General features: G+C 37.5%; 1 protein-coding gene across 1 annotated transcript in view; it reads left to right on the top strand.

Annotated features, from left to right (window-relative positions):
* Positions 1–25404, top strand: part of LOC109102320 (WD repeat-containing protein 7-like) — a 276531-nt gene that overhangs the window by 64584 nt on the left and 186543 nt on the right. Inside the window, 1 exon segment of the mRNA XM_042778494.1 lies at positions 5688–5912. Coding sequence (XP_042634428.1) covers positions 5688–5912 — 225 coding nt within the window.

The raw sequence follows: 25404 nt of genomic DNA on the forward strand, positions 1-25404 counted from the left end.
GATACAGTTCATAAATCAATATTGTGTACCAGACGCAGGGAACGAGCGGGAGACGCCGTAATCCATCCTGAAGAGCGTTTGCTCTGTCGCTTATTGCATCCGACGTGAAATATTACAAAACGGCCGATCGTCAGAGCCATTTTCTGCTATTATAATGACGGTAGTCACAATGATGGCAGAATGTGCTCAGTAATATTATTGTCATTGTAAGCAGCGAGCACAAGCCGACTGATAAACACTGACAGACGACTGTAATCAAGTGATTGGATTAAATGCATCAGAAAAAGCAATGAAAACATCACACACAATAAAGAAATAAGAGTTTGCTGAACATGTGCATTTAAAACTTTCTCCTCATTTGATCAAAACTTACTTATTGAATTTTTTTTATGAAGTAACATAAAGAAAATATTAAACTGCATACTGTATTATAAACTACATTTATAAGTTGACACAATAATAGAATTACATTATAATTAATAATTGTATTATTTTATACTCAAATGTATTGTACTGGTATGAGAAACTATAATGTACTTATTTCTCAGTAAATTTATATTTTAGAATAATATAATTATTTAATAATAAAATAAGCATTTACCAAAATACAATTATACAATTGTATATTTGTTTTATAATAATAATTGTATTTTATATTAAAATAACATACTATTTATGAATTCTGGAATAAATAAAAGTAATATAAACAATGTATTTATTTAAGAATTCATTAAAAACTAAATTTATATTTTAAAATTATATAATTATGTTGTAATAAATAAGTGTTTATTATAATTTACTTGTAAAATAATATATTTGAATATAATTATATTAAAATATAAGTAACTGTAAAGTAACCATAACAATATAAGTATTTATTGTAATATAAAATATTATTTGAAATAAATATTTTTTAAATAATTTTATTTCTATGCTGATTATTAGAAGAGAGATTTTTAAAATACCTTTTCTTGTTTTTATTATTTTATTGTTGTTTGTCAACTGTACAGATTTAAAGGGTGTACAGTTGTGATTTATGTGTATGTGCTTTAGTTGTGTGTGAGTGTGTGTGAGAGAGAGAGAGAGAGAGAGAGTGAGAGAGAGAGAATGTGTGTGTATGTGTGTGTGTGTGTGTGTGTGTGTGTGTGTGTGTGAGTGTGTGTGTGTGTGTGTGTGTGTGTGTGAGTGAGTGTGTGTCTCTCTCTCTCTCTCTCTCTCTCTCTCTCTCTCTCTCACACACACACACACACACACAGATCGACGGTGGCACCTCCAGGATGGAAAGGCCGTTCTTTTCATATTGGTTTCACAATGTATGGCCTCTATACAGTCAAAGCAGTATTTTTAATGCTCAAATGTCACTCTATTAGATATAAAATATTAAAGCATGTTATTTATTATAAAAAAACATAGTTCAGTTCATCAAGTTAAATGATAAATGTAGGCTTGGAAAATAGTGGAAAGAAAATATACTTTTTAATGTTTTGTTTCATGCAACAAAATTATTTTTGATGGGTTTTAATTGTAGTTTTATCTTTTTTAACTATGATAGCCCTGCATTAGTGAAGAGAGAAGATCCTGCAGATACAGACGCTTGATTTTCACTGATTTTTGATATTTATATGAACAAATACTTTTGAAGCCGCTGTATAACTGTAATATTAATAGCAGCAGTGGTTCTTCATACAGAAACACACTCACACGCAGACTGCTTCTCTCAGGATGATCAATATTTCAGGGTTTGTTTTGTTGCTGTAGCTTTGACTTTATCTTTAATATTGCAGGTAAGAAGTGCACAGGTACTGATTAAACAAAGATGATTGAATCACATCAGATTTCATACACACGAGCTGAACTGACTCTGTGTGTGTGTTTCTAATAACTGCACTTATATTGTGCTTGTGAGTGATTTCTGTTGGCAGTGAAACTATGAGTTTATTGTCACTTATTTCTATTGTCACGTTTCATTTGTGTTGATGACGGTGAAAATTTATTTTGCTGCAACACTCAATACAACAACAATACATATGCCAGTAAATGTAGAGAATACTTACATTTAACGTTTAAAATCACAACATTTTAATTAAATAAACATACAGTATTTGAGTAAGGAGCAAAGTCTTGTAATGAAATGCACAAAGTGAAATAAAATAGACAAAATGGGACAAGATTTAGTCATTAAGCAAATATTTTTGCTTTTATAAAAAAAATGTTGATGTAATTAAATGCTTTTAATAAAATTTTATTCAGATGTTAATCCCATGATTTATTTATTTTTTATCAGACTTATTTTGTTAGAAGGACCTGAATAAATCTTGACCATTTTTATTTACAAGTGCATTTAAAGAAGCATTTAAAGTAGAGTCTTTTTTTCTAGATCAAATCGATAAATTGTTTGCATTTGATGTATTGTTTGTTGAATGTTGAATCTGCCATAAATGAAGCTGATATGACAATACATTTAAATACACATTTTTAATGGATTCTGCTATAAATTAATTATTTATTTCAATAAACTACATTTTAAAATTATATAATAATAAAATAATAGTATTTATTATAATATAAAATTACAATTTTATAATATTAATTTTTTTTAATGTTTTTTAATCATTTAAATTAATTTTTAAATCTGCGTTTTTTTATTTTGAGAGATTTTTAAAATGCTAGGGTACCTGGGGTGGTTGCTAAGGTGTTGCTATGCAGTTGCTAGGGTTTACAGGGTGGCTGCTAAGGTGTTGCTATGCGGTTGCTAGGGTATCTGGAGTGGTTGCTAAGGTGTTGCTATACGGTTGCTAGGGTACCAGGGGTGGTTGCTAAGGTGTTTCTAAGGTACCCGGGTTGGTTGCAAGAGTGTTGCTATGTGGTTGCCAAGCAGTTTCTAGGGTACCCGGGGTGGTTGCTAAGGTGTTGCTATGCGGTTGATAGGGTACCTTGGGTGGCTGCTAATGTGTTGCTATGCGGTTGCTAGGGTACCTGGGGTGGTTGCTAAAGTGTTGCTAAGGTACCCGGGTTGGTTGCAAGGGTGTTAATATTTTTTTTTATTTTGAGAGATTTTTAAAATGCTAGGGTACCTGGGGTGGTTGCTAAGGTGTTGCTATGCGGTTGCTAGGGTACACAGGGTGGGTGCTAAGGTGTTGCTATGCAGTTGCTAGGGTACCCGGGGTGGTTGCTATGTGGTTGCTAAGCAGTTGCTAGGGTACCCGGGGTTGTTGCTAAGGTGTTGCAATGCGGTTGATAGGGTACCTTGGGTGGTTGCTAAGGTGTTGCAATGCGGTTGCTAGGGTACATGGGGTGGCTGCTAAGGTGTTGCTATGCGGTTGCTAGGGTACCCAGGGTGGTTGCTAATGTGGTGCTATGCAGTTGCTAGGGTACACGGGGTGGTTGCTAAGGTACCCGGGTTGGTTGCAAGGGTGTTGCTATGCGGTTGCTTAGGTATCCGGGTTGGTTGCAAGGGTGTTGCTATGCGGTTGCTAGGTTACGCGGGCTGTTTCTAAAGTGTTGCTAAAATGCTTTACATTTTGTTTTGTTTTGCTTATTTGTATTGTTTGTTAAATGTTGATATGACAGTATATTTGAATTCAACAACTATATTTATTTGTAGAAATGACAACAAAACCCAGATGATTTCGTTCTAAATCTCCTGTTCATCAGTCAGTGTAAGTCAGTAAGTCACATGATCACGGTTGGAGGTTTTGAGGGCTGAGGTCAGAGGTCAGACGAGGCCGGGGTCAAATTAAATCAGCAGAGCCAATCAGGTTATACCTTTTAGTGTGAGGCCGGAAGAAATTAAATAATATGATTTTTGTCAAAATAAACTGACAGAAATGAAGACAAAATCTGCTCTGAGTTCTGCAGTGTAATAAGAAATGTGTTGTTGTCCTTTGTCTGAGTGCTCTTATGTGTTACTCATTTGTTTTTAAGATGAAATTAATTGCAAACACTTGATTTTACCGTCTGTGTGGCACTTTACATGTTACTATTGTTAATTATAATTTTAATAACAATGTGCAATTGCAAGCAGCTTCAAACATGAAAAAGTAACAGACCAAATGTTTTCTTAACACACATTAATTTTGATCAAATATTAGTTTATTCATTTATTGTATTGTGATTGCATTTGTGTACATCAGGTGTTTAACTGATGAATATTTTACTTTCTGACCAATAATGACTGCAGTTGACTTATTGTTAGTGGCAGTCTACAGAAATGAAGATTTAAGACAACTTCTGAGAATATTCACTGGCAAAAGATGTAGAGAGATTTATACAAATAAAATAAAATTAGTCATTTTTCAGGAAATGCAAATTAAATGAATAGAAATAAATCAATTATATATAGAATATTTAATATATATAATCTATATAATTAATTTGTACAAATCTGTGTGTGTGTGTGTGTGTGTGTGTGTGTGTGTGTGTGTGAGTGAGAGTGTGTGTGTGTGTGTGTGTGTGTGAGAGTGAGTGTGAGAGAGAGTGAGTGAGAGAGAGTGTGTGTGTGTGTGTGTGTGTGTGTGTGTGGAGTGGGTGTGTGTGTGTGTGTGTTGTGTGTGTGTTTGTTTGTGTGTGAGTGAGTGTGTGTGTGTGTGTGTGTGACTAATTGCGTGTTCCGTGTTCGAGGGGCTCTTGCCGGGAGACCAACACTTTGGTAACAAAAGAAGCCCCATCCGACCGCACCCACACTTCTCTCAAGCAAACACCCCTCCGGCTCTCGGTACACTCTGTGTGTGTGTGTGTGTGTGTGTGTGTGTGTGTGTGTGTGTGTGTATTGTGGGTGTGTGTGTGTGTGTGTGTGTGTGTGTGTGTGTGTCTGCAGCACGTGTCCCTCCAGCACAAGGCACTGACCATGACCCTGACACACACACACACACGTGCAAGCACACACACACACTCACACTCCATTCAGAACACTTACTGGATGCTGGAGCACAAAGCTGGAGCGGTGTTAATTCAGACGGGATGTGAGATGCTTTATGTGTCACACATTTACAGCAAATTCAAACCTGATACTGTGCCGGTTCATCTGACCGGAACATAACAACATACTGTTATATTTATATTTATTGATATATTTATATATAATATATTTATTGAAATATTTATTTCCTAAATATATATATAAATTCATTGTTGTTGTTATTTTATTTTGGCTATTTAAGGATTTACTCAAATTTATTAGAATCATAGTGATTTACTTTGCTTTTTTTATTTTTAAAGATTTACTTATTTAGAAGAATTACTTATACGTATTTATTTTTAATTAATTTAATTTGTATTTTCTGAAATGTTATTTTATAAAATATTTTATTATTTTTTTTTAAGGATTAACATAAGAATTATTGTTATTTTATTTTTTGATTATATTTATAAATGCTCATAGAGATTTTTTTTATTTTACTTTATTATTTTTAAAGATTTACTTATATTTATAACAACTTACTTATATTGATTAATTTACATTAATTTTTTTATTTCCTGAATTTAAAAAAAAAAAAAATTATATTGTTAAGGATTTATTTAAATTAATAAGAAGTGCTTATATTGATTTATATTCATTTGATTTATTTTATTTGTACTTCCTGAAAAGGGATTTATTATTTTATTTTACTTTAGTATGTTAGGATTAACTTCTATCACTTGTGTCAGTGCAGAAGTGAGCGGTGAATGTTGTTTTATTTTGTCTGTAGGCTGTCTGTCAAACCTGCCGTCCAACGCTAAGAAGATCTGTAGCTCGTATGAGGAGCGGAGGAAGCAGGCCACAGCCATCGTTCTGCTGGGTGTGATCGGAGCTGAGTTTGGAGCGGAGATCGAGCCTCCCAAACTACTGTCCCACGCTCGGACCAGCACTCAGGCGCCCGGCGGCTTCCGTCTGACCTCCGGCGGATCCAACTACTCACTCACTCGTCACACCTGTGAGTACACACACACACACACACACACACACACACACCTGTGAGTACACACACACACACACACACACACACACCTGTGAGTACACACACACACACACATCTGTGAGTACACACACACACACACACACACCTGTGAGTACACACACACACCTGTGAGTACACACACGCACACACCTGTGAGTACACACACACACACACCTGTGAGATTACACACACACACACACCTGTGAGTACACACACACACACACACACCTGTGAGTACACACACACACACACACACACACGCAAGTCTCAAAACACACACACACACACACCTGTGAGTACACACACACACACACACATCTGTGAGTACACACACACACACACACACACACCTGTGAGTACACACACACACACACCACACACACACACCTGTGAGTACAACACACACACACACACCTGTGAGTACACACACACACACACACACACACACACACACACACACCTGTGAGCACAAACACACACAAACACCTGTGAGTACACACACACACACACACACACACACACACACACACACACACCTGTGAGTACACACACACACACACACACACCTGTGAGTACACACACACACACACACACACACACACACACACACACCTGTGAGTACACACACACACACACACCTGTGAGTATACACACACACACACATCTGTGAGTACACACACACACCTGTGAGCACACACCTGTGAGTACACACACACACACACACACACACACACACACTCTCTCCCTCTCTCTCTCTCTCTCTCTCTCCCCCTGTTGGAGTGGATGTTGGGAAGGGTTTGTGTTTGAGAGCGTTTGCTGTCGTGCGTGGTTTCTATCTTCTTTTTTTCTGTATGTGTTTTTTTTCTTTTCCCCTTTTTTTCTCTTTTTTCTTTTTGCTTTGTACAGTTTGCTGTGTGTAAAATTTAATATTGGGTTAAATTTAGTAGCGTGCCGTGCTTTTGCACGGTCCGTCTAGGAATGGCGTCCACAGGTGGAAGAACGCCATTATCTCTGCGTCATGGTTTCAGGTGTGTGCCAGAGTCTAATGCTACAGTTGAGGATGTACTGTTGGCGGTCGGTGAGCAGATAGGCTATGAAAATATAGTTTCGGCTTCGAGAATGAATAAAGCCGTAGTTGTGTTTCTTAAAACGGAATCGTTTGGTTAATAAGGTAATTGAAAAAATGGTCTGTGGGTGAAAGAAATTTTTTTTTTACCGTCACTCCGCTGTTTGCACCAGCAACAAAAGTGATTATATCAAACGTCCCCTCCGTTCATTGAAAAACGAAGTCATAGTGAGAGAACTTGTGAGATTCGGAAAAGTTGTAAGTGAGGTCAAAGCGGTTTCTTTAGGATGTAAAAATCTTGCGCTCAAACATGTAATATCTTTTAGGAGAAACGTGTTCATGTTTCTGAATTCTCCGGATAAATTATTGGATGTATCGTTTAGGGTGAAAGATGGAGATAGCTCGTACATGATTTTTGCAAGTACGGAGAGTTTACGCTGTTTTGAGTGCCGGGAATACGGCCACAAAAGAGACTCGTGCCCTCAAAAGAAAATTTTGGACCAAGCTAGGATAGGTGAGACGGAAGAAACATTGGTGTGTAAAGATGTGGAGGTGAATCAGAAGACAGGAGAGGAAACATCAGGCTCGGAAGAGGGTCCTGTGGCTGTGGCTGAGACGAATTAAAGACAATGGATTGGAGGTGAGTGAGAGCGTTGTGAGTAACCTAAAGTACGTTGACAATGAAAAGCCAAGTTGTAGCGGTGTAAATGTACTGCACATGTAATAAGAGAAGTTCGTAGATAGTGATGTAGGCTTACACGTCAGTGGGCAGCTGTCCGCGACTATAGAGGAGGAGGAGGATGTTGAAGTCATGATGCAGAGTCAGGATGATATGAAGGATGATGAGAGCTTGTCAGATTTGTTAGATCTCTATAAAGCTGATGATGATTTGTACTCTGTGGAACAGATAAATGCTTTCTTGGATGAGACTAAAGGGAAAAAGGGTAGAGATAGGAGATTTCTTCCCTGATAAGGAAAAGTTTGTTGCTTCTGTAGTGTGGGCACGTAAAACGTACAATCATACTGTGGTTATCCCAACAGAAAACGCTATAGGCTTAAGAAGTACATAACGACGATTAGACAGGATAGAAAGAATGTGAATGAAAGAAGAGTTCGAGGTAAAGCTAAATAGACAGTATGGCCTTTTATACATGCTTTTGTGTGTGTTTTTTCTTCTTTCCTGCTTTTCTTTCTATTCTTTCTTTTTCATGGAGTATCTCAAAATAGGTTCTCTTAATGTGAATGGTCTGCGGGATAGGAAAAAGCAGACTTTAGTTTCAGAGTACTTTAATATTAAGAATATTGCATTAGGTTTTCTTCAAGAAACCCATAGTTATATGAGTAATGAGTCTGAATGGGGATTGTGGTGGAAAGGAGAATAAGTTTTAAGTCATGGCTCTAATGTTAGTGCAGGAGTTGCGATTCTTTTTAATCCAACTTTAAAAAATAAAAATTGTATCTACATATGATATAGAACCTGGAAGACTACTTTAGTAAGAGTTGAAATAAAAATTTTCTTTTTTCTTTTTGTTAATATATATGCTCCTAATGGGGGAACAGAAAGGGTTCTTTTATTCGAGAAATTAGGTCGTGTTTTTAAAAACTCTTAGTTTAGGAGATATAATTATAATGGCAGGAGACTGGAACTGCACCTTGAATTTTAATATAGATAGAAATGCTGAAGAACCTCACCAGAAATCGGCCTGTGTATTATCTAATATGGTAAAAATTTTAAATCTTGAAGATATTTGGAGAATAAAAAACCCATTGCTTAAACAATACACTTGGGTAAAAGTCACAGATGGTAGAGTTCATGCTGCTAGATTGGATCGTTTTTATATTTCTCGCGATTCAAGAAACCGAGTGGGTAATGTTAATATTATTCCAAATATAATTTCAGATCACAAAATGATAAACAATGGACTTTGTCATGTTGAAAGAAAGTAAAAGGAGTTTGTATTGGTATTTTAATAGAATAAGCTTTTACAAGATAATGTTTTTTTGTGAGAATTTTAAATTGTTTTGGAGAAATATGGCGAAAGCAAAAAGGAAATTATGGTGATATTAAACAATGGTGGGACATTGGAAAAGTGCAAATTAGAGTTTTCTGTCAGCAATACTCATCTTATTCAAAAAGGACATTAAAGATCAGAATACAAGACTTGGAGAATGAGATTTCTGACATAGAAGAAAAAATGATGGCGAGGAATGGACTTCAATTGGAAACTGCCCTTTCTGAGAAAAAGCTTCAGTTGAATAATTTATTGTATGATAAAGTGAAAGCTGCCCTTGTTAGGGCACGTTTTATCCAAAAGGAGGGACATTGATGGACCTACAAAATACTTCTTCAATTTAGAACGGAAGAATAATCAAGGAAAATTGATGGTTGGTTTAAAAAAAGATGATGGTGTTGTTACTTATGATTCTTATGAAATGAGAAGAATTGCTGTTGATTTCTACTCTGATTTATATGCCAATAATGTCACAGATTCTAATTGTAGAGATGAATTATTTTCATGCCTTAAAAAAGTTGACGCCTGAAACAACAGGAGGTTATTGATTTACCAGTTACTTTTCAAGAAGTGTCAAAAGCTGTACATGATTTATCATCTGAGAAAGCTCCAGGTCTTGATGGGTTTCCATCTGAATTTTATAAACATTTCTGGAATGTGATTGGAAAAGATTATTTTGAAATGCTTTAAGTTCAATACAGACTGGGTCTTTACCTAAGAGTTGTAACAGGGCAGTGTTGTCTTTGTTACCGAAGAAAGGTGATTTTGTATTGTTTGAAGAATTGGAGACCTGTTGCATTAATGTGTATAGATTATAAAATCTTTTCGAAATGTATTGCCAATAGATTAAATAATTATATGAGTGTTTTAATCATGAAAGAGCAATCATATTGTGTAAAGGGGCGATGTATTAAAGATAACCTTTTTTTAATGAGAGATGTAATAGATTATGCAATGTGCAAGGATTATGATTTGGGTTTAATATCTCTTGATCAAGAGAAGGCGTTCGACCAGAGTTGAACATGCTTAGTTGTTTGATTTACTTAAGGCTTATGGTTTTGGAAATGGTTTTATCTCATGGGTTAATTTATTGTATAATGAAGCTGAATGTATGGTCAAAATTGATGGTGGATTAAGTGTTCCTATTAAAGTAAAAATAGGAATAAGGCAAGGGTGCCCTCTTTCAGGGCAACTCTATAGCCTTGTAATTGAACCACTATTGTGTAAATTGAGAGAACAGTTGACAGGGTTTACACATTGAGGGGTCAAATATTTTAAATAATGTGAAATTATCCGCTTATGCTGATGACATAACTGTAATAATTAGAAACAGTGAAGATATTAAAATAGTTTTAGAAAATTTTAAATGTTATGAAAGAGCATCATCAGCAAAAATAAATTGGACAAAAAGTGAAGCCTTATGGTGTGGTTCAGAAAGATCTAATGTCCCACAGCTGCCAAATAATGTCACTTGGAGAAAAGATGGTTTTAAGTTTTTAGGAGTGTTTTTAGGTTCTAAGGTTTATAAGGAAAAGAACTGGGAAGGATTACTGGAAAAAAGTGCGTCTCCGGTTATCCAATTGGAAATGGTTAATTCCTCAGCTCTCCTATAGGGGTAGGGTCCTGATAGTCAATAATCTTGTTGCTTCAACATTGTGGCATAAAATGGCTGTATTGGACCCCCCCCTGCTGCTGTCATAAAGGACATTCAGAAATGTCTTGTTGACTTCTTTTGGACCGGTCAGCACTGGCTGAGACCTGCTGTACTCTACCTACCTCTGAATGAAGGGGGGCAAGGATTAATTGATATTGGCTGTAGGATTGCTGCTTTTAGACTACACAGCTGCCCAGAGACTTCTGTATGGGGAAAGACGTTAGCTGGGCTCATGTGGCTTGTGGTCTTTTGAGGAGAGGAGGACAACTGGGTTTAGACCGACAATTGTTTTTAATAAATTTAAATGATACTGTATTAGTTGAAATAACTCCTTTTTATAAGTCCGTTCTAAAATCATGGAATGCTTTGAAAGTTGTACGAGAAGAAGGAATTGTAAGAGGATCATGGATTAAAGAAGAACCTCTTCTTTATAATCCTGCTTTACCTATAAACATCTTGAACTCTCATTCAATGCAAGCTGCTATGGTGAAGGCCCAGTTTATAAAAAGTTTCTCATCTTTGGACTAAGAGTGAATGGATGTCTTCAAAGGATATGGCAGCAAAGCTTGGCATTAAATCACTTCGTTTTGCTGAAAGATTAAGGACTGAATTCTTATCTGTAATACCATCAACATTTACAGAGTTATTGAAAGACGAGGAAACAAAACCACAATATATTAATGAGATGGTTGAATTTCCAAATTTAGGGGTAAGTGCAGCTGTGGAGACAAGGGCAGGAGATGAAGGAAAGCTGTTGAGTTTTAAAACTCCAGAGCTTAATTTGTTTGCTGATATAGGAAAGAGAGCGTTGTATTATACTTGTGTAAAAGTAATGCATTATGAGTCTTTAAAAGATGTTTTGGACTCTAAATGGCAAGGGATAGATGGGTTAGATGGATCACCTAAAGGTAGTTGGAGGACTCTATATAAACGTCCTATTGATAAGAGAACCGGTGATCTCCAGTGGCGTATAATACACGGAATAATAGCTACTAATAGACACAGGGCACATATTGATCCAACTGTAAGGGATGAATGTCCCTTTTTGTTTTGAACATGAAGATATGTATCATTTATTTTTTGCAGTGTGAAAGATTGAAGCCAATGTTTTTATTGTTGGAAGATTGGAGTAAAAATTTGAATTTTGAATTTACTTTAAACGGGTTTATTTATGGCCCGAAGTATAAATATCAAAATAGAAAAAACTGATGTCTTAATTAATTTTTTATATGGTCAAGCAAAGTTAGCTATATGGCTAACAAGGAAAAGAAAGGATGAATGGGGGTGTTTCTACTGATGTTAAACATGACTTTAAAAGGACTTTTATCTGCCCGGCTTACTGTTGAGTTTACATATTATAAAATGGTTGGAGATCTTGATGTTTTTAAACATACTTGGCTTTGAATGCGGTTTTATGTGATTTAGAAGATGGAAATTACACATGAATGTATGAGATTTTTTGTATATTGATGTAAATTTATGGTATTTTGTAAATACTGTTTTTAGTGGTAGTTATAATTGTTAAAATAAAGAAAAAACTAAAAGTAAAAGTCCTCTCTCTCTCTCTCTCTCTCTCTCTCTCCTCTCTCTCTGTGTCTCTCTCTCTCTCTCGTCCACACCCTGATTAGCTTCCTGCGGGCCTTAAGCCTCTAATTGTGGCATGTTTATTGCTCTAACTAACCACTCATTAGCCTGGCTGATGTTTTGTCAATATTAATTCATCCATTTTAAACCAAGTCGAAAGTCTTAACAAAGATGTCCGCTCTGAAAAAACAGACCGACCCGTTTGGCCTGCATGAGAAGAAACACGGGACAATAAACTTTTTGCAGGTTATTTCCTCCATTGTCAGTCCCTGTCGTCTTCTTCCTGTCCCGACAGGAAGTGGTGTGTAGTTTTTCGATGTGTCTGTCTCCTCTGTATGGCTGCATCCGTCCTGCTGCTCAACGGTGCTGCTCATTTAGACAGGAAGTGTAGAGATGTTTGAGGGCAGGTTCACCTTATTAAAAAAAACTATGTCTGTGTAAATATATGCACTACAAGAATATTTTTTAAATAATAATGTTTTTTATCATTTAGAATTAAAAGGAAAATGTTTAATTTTGAAATAAATTTCACAATGCAAAAAAAATGTATTTTCAAAAATATGTAAATATATATTTAGCAGCGAAACAAATATTGCTGTAATACAAAAAAGTTTTATTAAATTTAAATAAGCATAAGTCTCAGTACAAACTCAGTACACACAATATTTTTTTTATTAATTGTATTAAATATATAATTATATTACAATATTTTGGAGTAATTTTTGTTTATATTGAATTTTTAAAAATTACAGTTAGGAGAAAAATTGTAATTTTTTGTTAAAATAACAATGCAAAAAATATTAATATTATATTATATAGTAAATCATTTATAATATAATATAATATAATATAATATAATATAATATAATATAATATAATATAATATAATAGCAGCTCTTCAGTCGAGGGTTTTCAAAGTCTCCCACTTTCCACACTGCTGGATTTGTGCCGCGGTGTTGAGAATCAAAGGCTGGATTAGGCTAAAAACCGCATTCCTCTTAAACCTCGGCACTCCGCTCCGGATCACACCGCTGCGGCCGGAACAAAGCAGCGACTCCCCGGAGCGCTGGAGGACTCACGGCACAGGAGGAGGTTTAACAGACGGGACGCGTCCGGTCACACACAGACAGACAGAGTTCAGATTAATGCTGACTGACCAACACACTCACACAGACTCACACAGACTCACACACACACACACACACACACACACACACACACACACACACACAGCCACAGACTCACACACCCAAACATCCACACACACACTCACACACCAGACTCACACAGCAGACTGCTCACACAACACAGAAGAAGACTCACACACACTCCAGAGCTCAGCTCTGCCACAGACCCACACTCCCCACACACCCCCCCCATCCCCCCCTCTCTCCTCACCCACACTTTACGACCACCCCCCTCTCACACCACCACACAGACAGACAGACAGACAGAGTTTCAGATCAATGCTGACTTGACCAACACACACACACACACACACACACACACACACCAAAGAACTCACACACAGCAGACTCTCTCTCACACCACACCACTCACACAACAGACAGACTCACACACACATACTCTCTCTCGTCACACACACTGCTCCATCACACTCTCTCTCACACACACACTCTCACACACTCTCTCTTACACATACACACACACACACACACACTCACACTCTCTTACACACTCACACACGCTCACTCACACTCTCACACTCACACACTCTCTCACACACTCACACACGCTCAATCACACTCTCACACTCACACACGCTCACTCACACTCTCACACTCACCACACTCTCCTAAACACACTCACACACGGCTCACTCACACTCTCACACTCACACACTCACACACCACTCACCTCACACCTCTCTCACCCCACTCACACACTCTCTCACACACTCACACACACTCACTCACACTCTCACACACTCACACACGCTCACTCACACTCTCACACTCACACACTCTCTCACACATACTCACACACGCTCAATCACACTCTCACACTCAGACACGCTCACGATCCACACTCTCACACTCAGACACTCTCACTCACACACACACACGCTCACTCACACTCTCACACTCACACACTCTCTCCTCACACACCTCCACACACGCCTACTCACACTCACACACTCCCTCTCTCACACACTCACACACGCTCACTCACACTCACACACTCTCTCACACACTCACACACTCTCTCACACACTCACACACGCTCACTCACACTCTCACACACACACACGAGCTCTCCAAATCACACTCTCCTCACACACTCTCTCACACACTCACACACCGCTCCAATCACACTCTCACACTCAGACACGCTCACACCCCACACTCACCACACTCTCTCACACACAGCACCACACGCTCACTCTCACTCTCACACTTACACACTCACCACACCGCTCAATCACCACTCTCACACTCACACACTCTCTCACACACTCACACACGCTCACTCACACTCTCACACTCAGACACTCTCACTCACACACACACACCGCTCACACACAACACTCACACTCACACACTCTCTCACACACTCACACACGCTCACTCACACTCTCACACTTACACACTCACACACGCTCAATCACAGTCTCACACTCCACACACTCTCTCACCCACTCACACACTCACACACACTCACTCACACTCTCACACACTCACACACGCTCACTCACACTCTCACACTCACACACTCTCTCACACACTCACACACGCTCCATCACACTCTCACACTCAGACACTCTCCCTCACACACACACACCACACGCTCACTCACTACTCTCACACAACTCTCTCTCCACCTCACACACACCAACACACACACACACTCAACACTCTCCTTACACACACACACACCCCTCACTCACAACTCTCTCACACACTCACACACACGCTCACTCACACTCACCACACTCTCCTCACAACACTCCACACTCTCTCACACACTACCCACACACGCTCACTCACACTCACACACTCTCTCACACACTCACACACGCTCACTCACACTCACACACTCTTTCACACGTACACACACACTCACTCACGCACACACACACTCTTTCTCACACACACACACACACTCACACACACTCACTCTCACTCACTCACACTCACATGCTCTCTCACACACACACACACACACGCAACACACATACCAATGGATGGAGGGAAGTCAGTATATCTGCTGAAAGCTTTTGCTGGAACCTGCCGTCTGCACGAGGATCAATTAGCTCACCTCATTGTGTCTCTGTTGCTGCCGACGGTAAATTACCCAGCAAACCTGTTGCCGGGGGCAGACAGGGGCCGTGATGCGAACAGGGACCGCTGGTAATCACCAGACACGCAGAGGATCGTTGGTGTGTGCTGATTACATTAAGCAGTTGATCTGAAACAAACAACATCAAGCATGATCAGATCACGCTGGATAGGCGAGCGAGCATTTTGCTCTGTGTGTGTGTGTGTTGTGTGTCGGTGTGTGTTAGGTCACATGGTGCTGACCTCTCCCCCCATCACCCAGTCCACACACATATTGACCGTTGCCATGGAATACAGCATGTGTGGCTGTTGTAGACTAATAGAGGCCTGCAGTCGAGTCGAGTGAACCGAGCCTCTCGTTAGAGCTCCACTGACGGACGCATACGTGTGTGTGTGACATTATGTTGATGTGTGTGTAGTGAGCCTGATGCCTGATTAGCTGAGCATCAATATTTCTCTGCAGTCGGTTCTGATAGCGGCTGCCAGTCATGCAGTATTGGGATATTAGATAACCGTCTCTCTCTCTCTGTCTCTCAGGTAAAGCCCTGACATTCCTTCCTCCTCCCTCAGCCGCCCAGTCCCAAGAGCTGCCGGCCCACAGCACCATCTCGTGCGCACAGCCATCGATCTGATTGGCCGAGGCTTCACGGTGTGGGGGAGCCGTATATGGACTTGTCTGCGGTTCTCGTGGGTCTGCTGGAGCTCTGCGCCGACGCCGAGAAGCATCTGTCCAAGTGAGACTCACACATCTGCAGCAGCTCACTGGAGAACACCGAATCTGTCATAGTTCAGATCAATAACCCTAAAGTAGGGGCCGGGGCTCGCCCAGCAGCAACCCCGCCAAAAACTAAAAGTTCAGTTTACTTGAAGATAATGTATGACAGAAAGTGTGTGTTACTGTTGTACGGGGTTAGAATGTACTTTCCCATTTTAATAATATAATAATAATAATTTGTAACACATCATTTTAAATTGTTAAAATTGTATTAATTAATTAAAACAGATGTGATACACTAATTTAAAACAGAATTCAGAAAAAAATTAAAAACAATAACATGGAATTTTGGCCCGCGAGAAAATAAAATGGATTTTTGTGGCACCCTAAAAAAACTCAGGATTTGTTAAGACTTTAATAATGAATTGTTGTTAAATGGATATAAGGTTCATGGATTTCAATGAATTAGGCATGTTTTGATTATTAAAAAATTCAGTTCCATTAGAAAACGGAATTCATAAAATCAAATTTACAGAATCCAGAAAAAAATTCAATTGCAAAGCCGAAACGAATTTGAGAAAAGAGATAAAAATTCGAACTAATTTCTATTCAAACTAATTATTGAGATGCTCTTTAATTAATTGACTAATAAATTTGTAAACTTTAGATGAGATTTCAATTTATTGGACATATACGCGCGTTACAGTACGTTTAGTATGATTACCTAAAGTTTAATCAATTTGTAAACAGCATTGGAAGAAATATGTAAAAAAAAAAAAAAGGCATCCACAGAATCACAGAAAAGTCCAAATGGAGGAACCTACTGATGGTCGTTTTTAGAGCTAAAGAGTTACTTTTTACAAAAAATTGTTAAATTGGTCCAAAAGTTTTATTGTTTTCTATGCTTTTGAGTTTCAGTTTTTGATTTTTTTTAAATTAAACAGATTTCATATTCATTTTTTTAAAAAAAACAAATTTTTTACAATGCAGTTTTTAAAAACTTTTTTAATGATTTGTAAGTTTCATGATGTCAAATTAGACATGTTTTTTTATTTTAGTGATTAAAATTTAAATTGGTAAACACTTTGCAACAAGGTTCACTTAGTTAACTACTTTCGTTAACATGAACTAAGAAATGAACAATACTGTACTTCTGTACAGCATTTATTAATCTAACTAATGTGAATTCCAGCATTACTAATGGCATTATTAAAATAGTCAAAAGTGTGTGCTGTTAACATTAGTTAATGCAATGGTAATGAACATGAACAAACAACGAATGACTGCATTTTCATCAACTAACATTAACAAAGATTGGTAACACTTTATTTTGAGATGTCCTTGTTACACATTTTACATGTAGTTACTTTAATAAGAACAATTAATTTTGCATAATTACATGCAAGTAACCCTGATCCTAACCCTAACCATATAGTAAGTACATATAGTTAATTAATATTACTTCCAGTACTGTAATGTATAGGTACACTGTAACAGGGAAACCTTAAAAATAAAGGGTAACCAAAAGATTAATACAAGACTGGAATAAATGTGGTTCTGTTAGTATGACCTTAACTAATGGAACTATGTCATAGTGTTACCATTAAATTTCCCCGTTTTAAAACTCGAGCCTCCCCAAATTAAATAAATAAAAACTAAAATAAAATAAATATAAAAGGATTAAATGTCGTCCACCCTAAAATCAAATGTTAAAGACTGAAGTTTCCATGATTAGTAGGACATGCGTTTGATACTAAAGTATTTATGTTTAATTCCAGAACATTTTAAGACAGAAAAAAAAACATCAGCATCCAGAAATACTGAAATAGAAGCAAAATATTTTAGACAAAATAATAGGCACGCTGTTAGGGACTCACGGTCCTGCGGTTGAAATCACCTTCAGTATTATTTTTTTTAAGTTTATGTTAAAGGTTAACTTTTAAAAATCGTTACATTGTTGTAAAAGGTTTATGTTCACTAAATTAGGAACGTTTTGCGATTAATAAGATGTAAAATAAAAAATAAAAATAGGGTAAAAAAAATTAAGGGGAAAGGGGGTAACAAGAAAAAAAAAAAATCAAAACAAAAATAAGATGTAACAGGTCATCTTAAAAAAAATACAAGTTACAACCAAAAAAAAAAAATATAAACAAAAAGAAAAACAGAAAGTAAATCATTACAAAAAAAACAAAAAAAGTTAAAATAACAAACAACGATCAAAAAACATCTTGAAAAAAATTAAAAAAAAACGGTAAAAAAAAATAAATTATTAAAAGGTACAGGGTTTAAAGGGTAATTACGAATAAATTGCCATCAATAAACAAAAAAAAACAAAACAGGTAAAAAATTAAAACCAAAAAAATTGAAAAAAATTAATGAAAAAAAAAAGTAAAATAAAAAAGAAAAAAAAAAAAAAATAAAAAAAAAAAAAAAAAAAAAAAAAAAAAGTTAAAAAAAGAAAATACTAAAAGTAAAAATAATGAAAAAAAAAAATTTAAAAAAAAGAACTAAAAAAAAAAAAAAAAATTAAATAATAAAAAAGTTGGGGGGTAAAAAAAAAATAGAAGAAATGCGTAATAGAAAAAAAATCATGGTAAAAAAAAAATAAAAAAAAGGGTAAAGGTTCGTAATATAAAAAAAATAAAAGCATAAAAAAAAAAATAAATAAAAAAAAAGTAAAATTAATAAATAAAAAAAAAAAAAAGTGTAATAATTAATAAAAGTAACTTACAAAAAAAAAAAAAAAAAATAATAAAAAAAAAAAAAAACAAATAAAAAAAAATAAAAAATACAAAAACGGGGGGGGGGAAAAAAAAAAAAAAAAAAAATATAAAAAATAAAATATGATAAAAAAAAAATAATCAGAGGGGGGTAATAAAAAAAAAAAAAATAATAAAATGTAAAAGGGGGGGGGGCTAAAAAAAGGTAAAATAAAAAATCTAAAAATATAATGCATTGGCAAAAAAAAAACAACGAATTATTAAAAAAGAAACGGAATTAACAAGATTAAAATAAAATTTTAAAACGGCGGTAAAAAAAAAGTAAAAAAAAAAAGGGTAAAACATAAAAATAAAATTATAGTAAAGGGGGGGGTTATAAAAAAAAAAAAAACACAAAAAAAAAAATACATTAAGGGATTTTTAAAAAAAAAATGTAAAAAAAAAAAATAAAAAATAAAGTGGTAACAAAAAGGTAAAAAAAATAAAAAAAACAAAATTTTATAGATTGAATATATACAAAAAATGTATAAAAAAAAATAAAATAAAAATAAAAAAAAAAAGATAAATTACAAAAAATAAATATAAAAAAATAATTAGAGAGTAAATGCTAAACATAAGCAAAAAAAAATAACAAATAAAGCCTAAAAATTAACATCATCATACATCAAATCAGAAATATTCACTGGAAATTAAGAAGTGGGGAAAGAACGGAAGAGAAACAGAAATAAACCTGTTTCAGATGGCCCTAAAAATGTATTTTGTTCCCCTGTTGTTATAAACTTTTTAAATGGTTGTAATTCATGAAGCCAATTCGCAAGTTTTTTAATAATATTTAACATACATGACCTTTAAAACTGAATCAGCTAATCAAACCGGGGGACAAGCATATGGAACATAAAAGACTCTTTCATAGGGGACCTAAGAAAAAACATAAAATACCACATAAAAGTTTCCAATTGGTAAAAGTTTCGTAATTTCACTTAGAACTTGCGTTTGCTTACTCCAATATTATTTGTGTTATTTCACAGAATATTTAAAAACCCCACAAACTTAAACCCACTGTACCAGCTCCCAAGCAGGAATCCCAGAACCCACCCACTATAAATTACTAGACAAAAAAAGCAATTTGCCCGCGCACCACCACACTCACGCCAAGTGTCCAGCGGCTCCTTCCAGCTCCCCGGTCCCCTGCCGTTCTTCCTGAACCACCGTTCACAGCTCGCTGCGCTCACGTGTTTCCTCTGGACAGCTGCGAGGCCGGCTTCTACACAGTGCGCATTTGGAGCCCATATATTAAGACTGATTAATGATGTCTCGTGATTCAGGATGGTGTAGACCTCGACCGTAAGAGGAAACCCCCTTCACCTCCGCGCCCCAAAACGCCCACAAACCAGCTTACTGTCCAGCCCTGACCCCAACACCCCACGCCGCTCACCTCGTTAAGCTCACACCCTAAGGGAATATTTATTATTGAGTTACAGATATGCTGTGTGGAGCGTGTGCTAATGCCGGTTAGAGCCAAGATGGCGCTCATTTGTCAGCCGTGATCCCGTGTGGTGATATGTGAGCTCTTTGCTCTCTCTCTCTTGAGTAGGGACCGACACGAGATGATGATGTGCTGCGATGAGTGTATGGACGTTCGTTCTTGGGACTGCCAGACTGTAGCAAGGGAGACGTTATCTCGCGTTTTGAAAACGGGCAAATCTCACTAGTGGCAGTGGAAGACCGGTTAGTGAGAGAGAGTAGAGAGGAGAGAGGGAGCCCGTGTGGTGGCTGTTCACCCCCCCTCCTTCTTTTTCCCCCATATCGCCCTTCTGGAGAGAGGCGAGAGAGAGAGACGAGGAAGTGCAGTGTGGCGACGAGGTGTTCTCCACTCTTTTCGTTCCAGGAGGGGCAGGTTTTTTAATGGAAGTCTGGAATGAGTTGCATGTTAAAAAAAATAAAAATGTATAAAAATATACTTTAATACATGTGTGTATATATATATATGGTGTGTGTGTGTGTGTGTGTGTGTGTCGCCTCTCTCGGTGGTGTGCTCGGGCTGTGTGCCACCCCAGCGCGACGCGGTCCCCCATTATATATCTAATAATAGTACGGTGTGTGTGTGAGTATATAATATGTGTGTGCTGTGTGTATATTATACTAGTGTGTGTGTGTATATATAAATGTGGTGTGTGTGTGTGTGTTTATATATATGTGTGTGTGTGTGTATATATGTGTGTGTGTGGTGTTGCGGTGTGTGTGCCCGCCCCATTGTCGTTGTGTGTATAGTATTATACATAATCGTGTGTGTGTGGCGTGTACCGTGTCAGTGGCTATACATATATAATATAGAATGCCTGTGTCGCCTGCCGGTGTCACAGACGCCCCCACCATAAAGCGCGGCTCATGCTTTGATCATTCATTGCTGTCCAATGCGCGAGTCGCTCTGTGCTGTCCTGAATGCATATTCACACACACACACAAAAACATATGTTAACATTGGGGCCCCTGTGGTGCTGTGCTTTTGTGATGTGATGTGTTGTGAGTGACTCCATTGACCCCGGGCTCACATTATAATGGTGTCTAATGGTTGGACTCTACTATTTGTGTGTTAGCATCTCAACAGGGATCTTCACTCTGAGCCCCGGTGCTGATTCAGCCCGATCCGCCCGTCACGTCTCTCTCCCTGATCGGCCACCGCAAGACCCCCCGCCTTCATCACACCATCGCACGAGAGGGTGACCACACACACACACGCACACAACCACACCAAAAAACAGACCACACAAACACACACCACACACCACACACACACACGCACACAGACGACACACACACACACACACACACAAAAACACACACACACACACACGCACCACACCAAACACAGACCACACACACACACACAGAGGGACACCACTTCACACACACACATTCACCACACACACACCACACACACAGACACACAAACCCACCACACACCACACACACACCACACACAACACACACGCACCATCACACAACACAGACAAAAACCCCCACCCCCCCAGAGACACACAGACCCACTCCACCCAACACAGGAACACACACAACAAACACAAACACACCCACCACACAAACAGAGACACACAGAACACACTCACAGCATCAAAATGTCTCTCTCGCAGTTTTCCACTCTATTTGAACACCACAATCACACACGTTGTGTTTGTCTGTGTGCGTGTGCGTGGTCGTGTGTGTGTGTGTGTATCGTGATGATCTGCTGTGTGTTGTACGCTTATGTAGTGGCTTCTCGTGATGGTCGCTGTGCTGACTATCGGTGGTGTGGCGTGTGTGTGTGTGTGCGGGTGTATGTGTGTATCGCTGGTCTCTTCTGCTGTCTCTGTGCTTGTACCGTGTGTAAGTGTGTGTGGTCTGGGGTGTGTGTGTGTCTGTGTGCTGTGTGTCTCGTGTGCGGCCAGTGTGTGTGCTGTGTGTGGTGGTGTCGTGGTGTGTCGTGTGTGTTGTGGTGTGTGTGGGTCCTGGTATCGTGCTGTGCTATGTTTCCGGGTTGTGTTCGTGGTGTGTTCGTTGTGTGTGGTGCTTTCCGGTGTTGTGTGTGTGATGTGTGTAGTCCACAGACACACAGCGATGGCAGGTCCCAGGGCTCTCGTTGTGTCAGCAGAACGTTCACACCACGACCTCCCCCCCACGCGTCCATAACCACTCTGAACTTGCGCGTGTTGTTGTGGAGATTCTGATTGAGGAAGATGCTAGTCTGATGGTGGTGGACCTGTATGGTGGATGCCCGTTAACATAATCACATGCTTAGCGCGTGAACCACACATGCTGCTCTAGGCCCAGAGTAAACGTTGAGTCCGTTGTGTCCTGCAGGTGATGGACCATTAAACTCCATGTACTGCACCTGAAGGCTCTATGGTGAAGAAGAAAGGCCTGTCCGAGTGTTCCTCAAGGCCGTCTGCAGGTCCCCCCCCACGGCTTCCCCTGAACATCAATAACAATAAGTATTATATTAAATAATAATCTTATATTATATATTAATATTTAGTATTTTATACTGTGTGTGTGTGTGTGTGTGTATATATCATATATACTATATATATATAAACGTAATTGTTTTTTTTTTTTTAATTTTCATATGTGGTTTAGTCATTTGTATAGGTTAGTTATTTGTTATATTTGATAAATGTTTTTTTTAGTAATTTTTTAGATGGTTGTTCCGTCATTATTAATATTATATATATATGATATTTATAAATAGTTTTTAGTTAGTTTTCTGTGTGGTTTTGTCAGTTTTTTATTAGTTTGTTTTTTTACAAAATTCTTGTAAATTATTCAGTATTTTATATTATTTTTATTCCAGATTTAGTTTTGGTTTTTTTTCTGAGCTAGCCGTCATGACTGTTTACGTATCTTAAACTATTCTTTAAAATTTCATTTAATTTAAAAAATATCTGATAATGTTGTTTTATTTATTTCAACTTATTTCAGGACAACACAAAAAAAATTATATATTTTTAGTTCATCTTAACTATATAATAATCTAACTTGGTTTCTAACTATACAACTAAAAATGGTTTGCTATAGTTGTTTTTATTGTCGATGTAAATGATTCTAGAAATGACAAGAGTCGTAGTATAAAGCAGTGAGTTTTTCATTCATCTTCAGATTGAGTAGTTTACTAAAGTCAAGTCCGCTGTGATTTAGTCAAAGTAATTAGTAACAGTGATTTTTGATTTTAGCATCACCGGTCTCTGGTTTTCTTAATTAGGACACGTGATTTAAACTATAACTACTGATGACGGCTGTCAAACGGAGCAAGCTTCAGTTGATCGGTCACATCGAGAGGCTGCCACTGATGTGTATTTGATGGATTAACGTCCTGATATCGGCTGAACTCAATTTGCATATTACCGTTATGAGGTATTTAAAGTATGCAACATTATGTTTTTCGATCATTAGTATGCTAATGCACTAATTTAGCATGCATTTCCATTATCTCAGAAATACGTGATTATTTAGCATTGAATCTCAGAAATACGTGATTATTTAGCATTGAATTTTGTATTTAAAAATTAAACAAAATGTCTACAAAACAAGAATTCACACGAACATAATACATTTTCGTGACCGTGGAATAAAATATAGCATATATTCTATTATTCTTGGTTTACTTATTATAACTGTTAATTTGCATTTTTGCATTGAATATGTATACTAAAAATTTTAATTTTAAACACATCATCATTTTGAAAAATATGCTCATAATAAAACCAATTAATGTAATAAATTTACATTTAATTAATTGATAATTATTTTAATTTAGTGAAAAACAAAGCTAAAACTAATTTATTTAAAAAAAGTACATTAAAAAGAGTGAATTAAAATAATTTACAGTTATTTTTTGTTGAAATTTAGTTAAAATGCTCTTGTTCCCACTGAAATTAATTTTGGGGGAAGGCAGAGCGCTCACAGAAATGGCCTAATTCAAGTCCTAAGGCTGGTTTATGGCGGTAGCACGATGTGGGTGCTGGACGACTCCGTGTTTCTCTCTCCATGAGTGTTATCTGGTGGCGTGCTGTTGAACGCCCTGCCCGACTCGCGTCGCTGTCGGCGCTTTCGACGTCAGCGGTTCAGTGGCTCGGTATGCCAGTCCGCTCTGGGAGATTGCCAGGTAAAGCGTGCTGTGTGTCTCTACTTGGTGAGTTTGGATTGGTGACGGTGGGGTGGTGCTCACCCTGAGGTGCAGGGGTCGTGTCGGAGTCTGGGCCAGAGGGGCAGGTGTGCAGGCACGGCAGAGGTGCATTGTGGGAACACCGCTGCCCTGCAGAGAGAGAATTGTGCAGCGATCCGGTCCCAGCATCCCTGACATGAGCCCAGGGGACCGTGGAAGTCCAACAGCTGGGGTCACATGATGCTCGAGACTGTCTGTGTCGTGTGTGTTTGTGTGTGTGTGTGGTGTGTGTGTGTGTGTGTGTAGTGATACCCTGTCAGAGAAAACATGGCCTCTGGGTTGAGTTGATAAGACAGACTTACACACACACACACACACACACACACACACACACACACACACACTCACACACACACACACACAACACACACTCACACACACACACACACCACACACACACACACACTCACACACACACACACACACATACACACTCACACACACACTCTCACTGTTTGTCAAAACTTTGGACAGAATTGATTTTTCTTTTTTCTAAATATTAAAATATTTTCTTAAAAATACTATATATATATATATTGTCACATTATAAATACCTTTAGTGTCACTTTTGATCAATTTAATGCTGCCTTGATGAATAAAAGTAATAATTTCTTTAAAAAACAAAACTTTTGCACAGTAATGTCTATTAAATATTTTTGCAAAAACATTTTTAAAATAGTGTGTGTGTGTGTGTGTGTGTGT

The sequence above is a fragment of the Cyprinus carpio genome, chromosome A21 (genome assembly GCF_018340385.1).
Source record: "Cyprinus carpio isolate SPL01 chromosome A21, ASM1834038v1, whole genome shotgun sequence".
Lineage (NCBI taxonomy): Eukaryota > Metazoa > Chordata > Actinopteri > Cypriniformes > Cyprinidae > Cyprinus > Cyprinus carpio.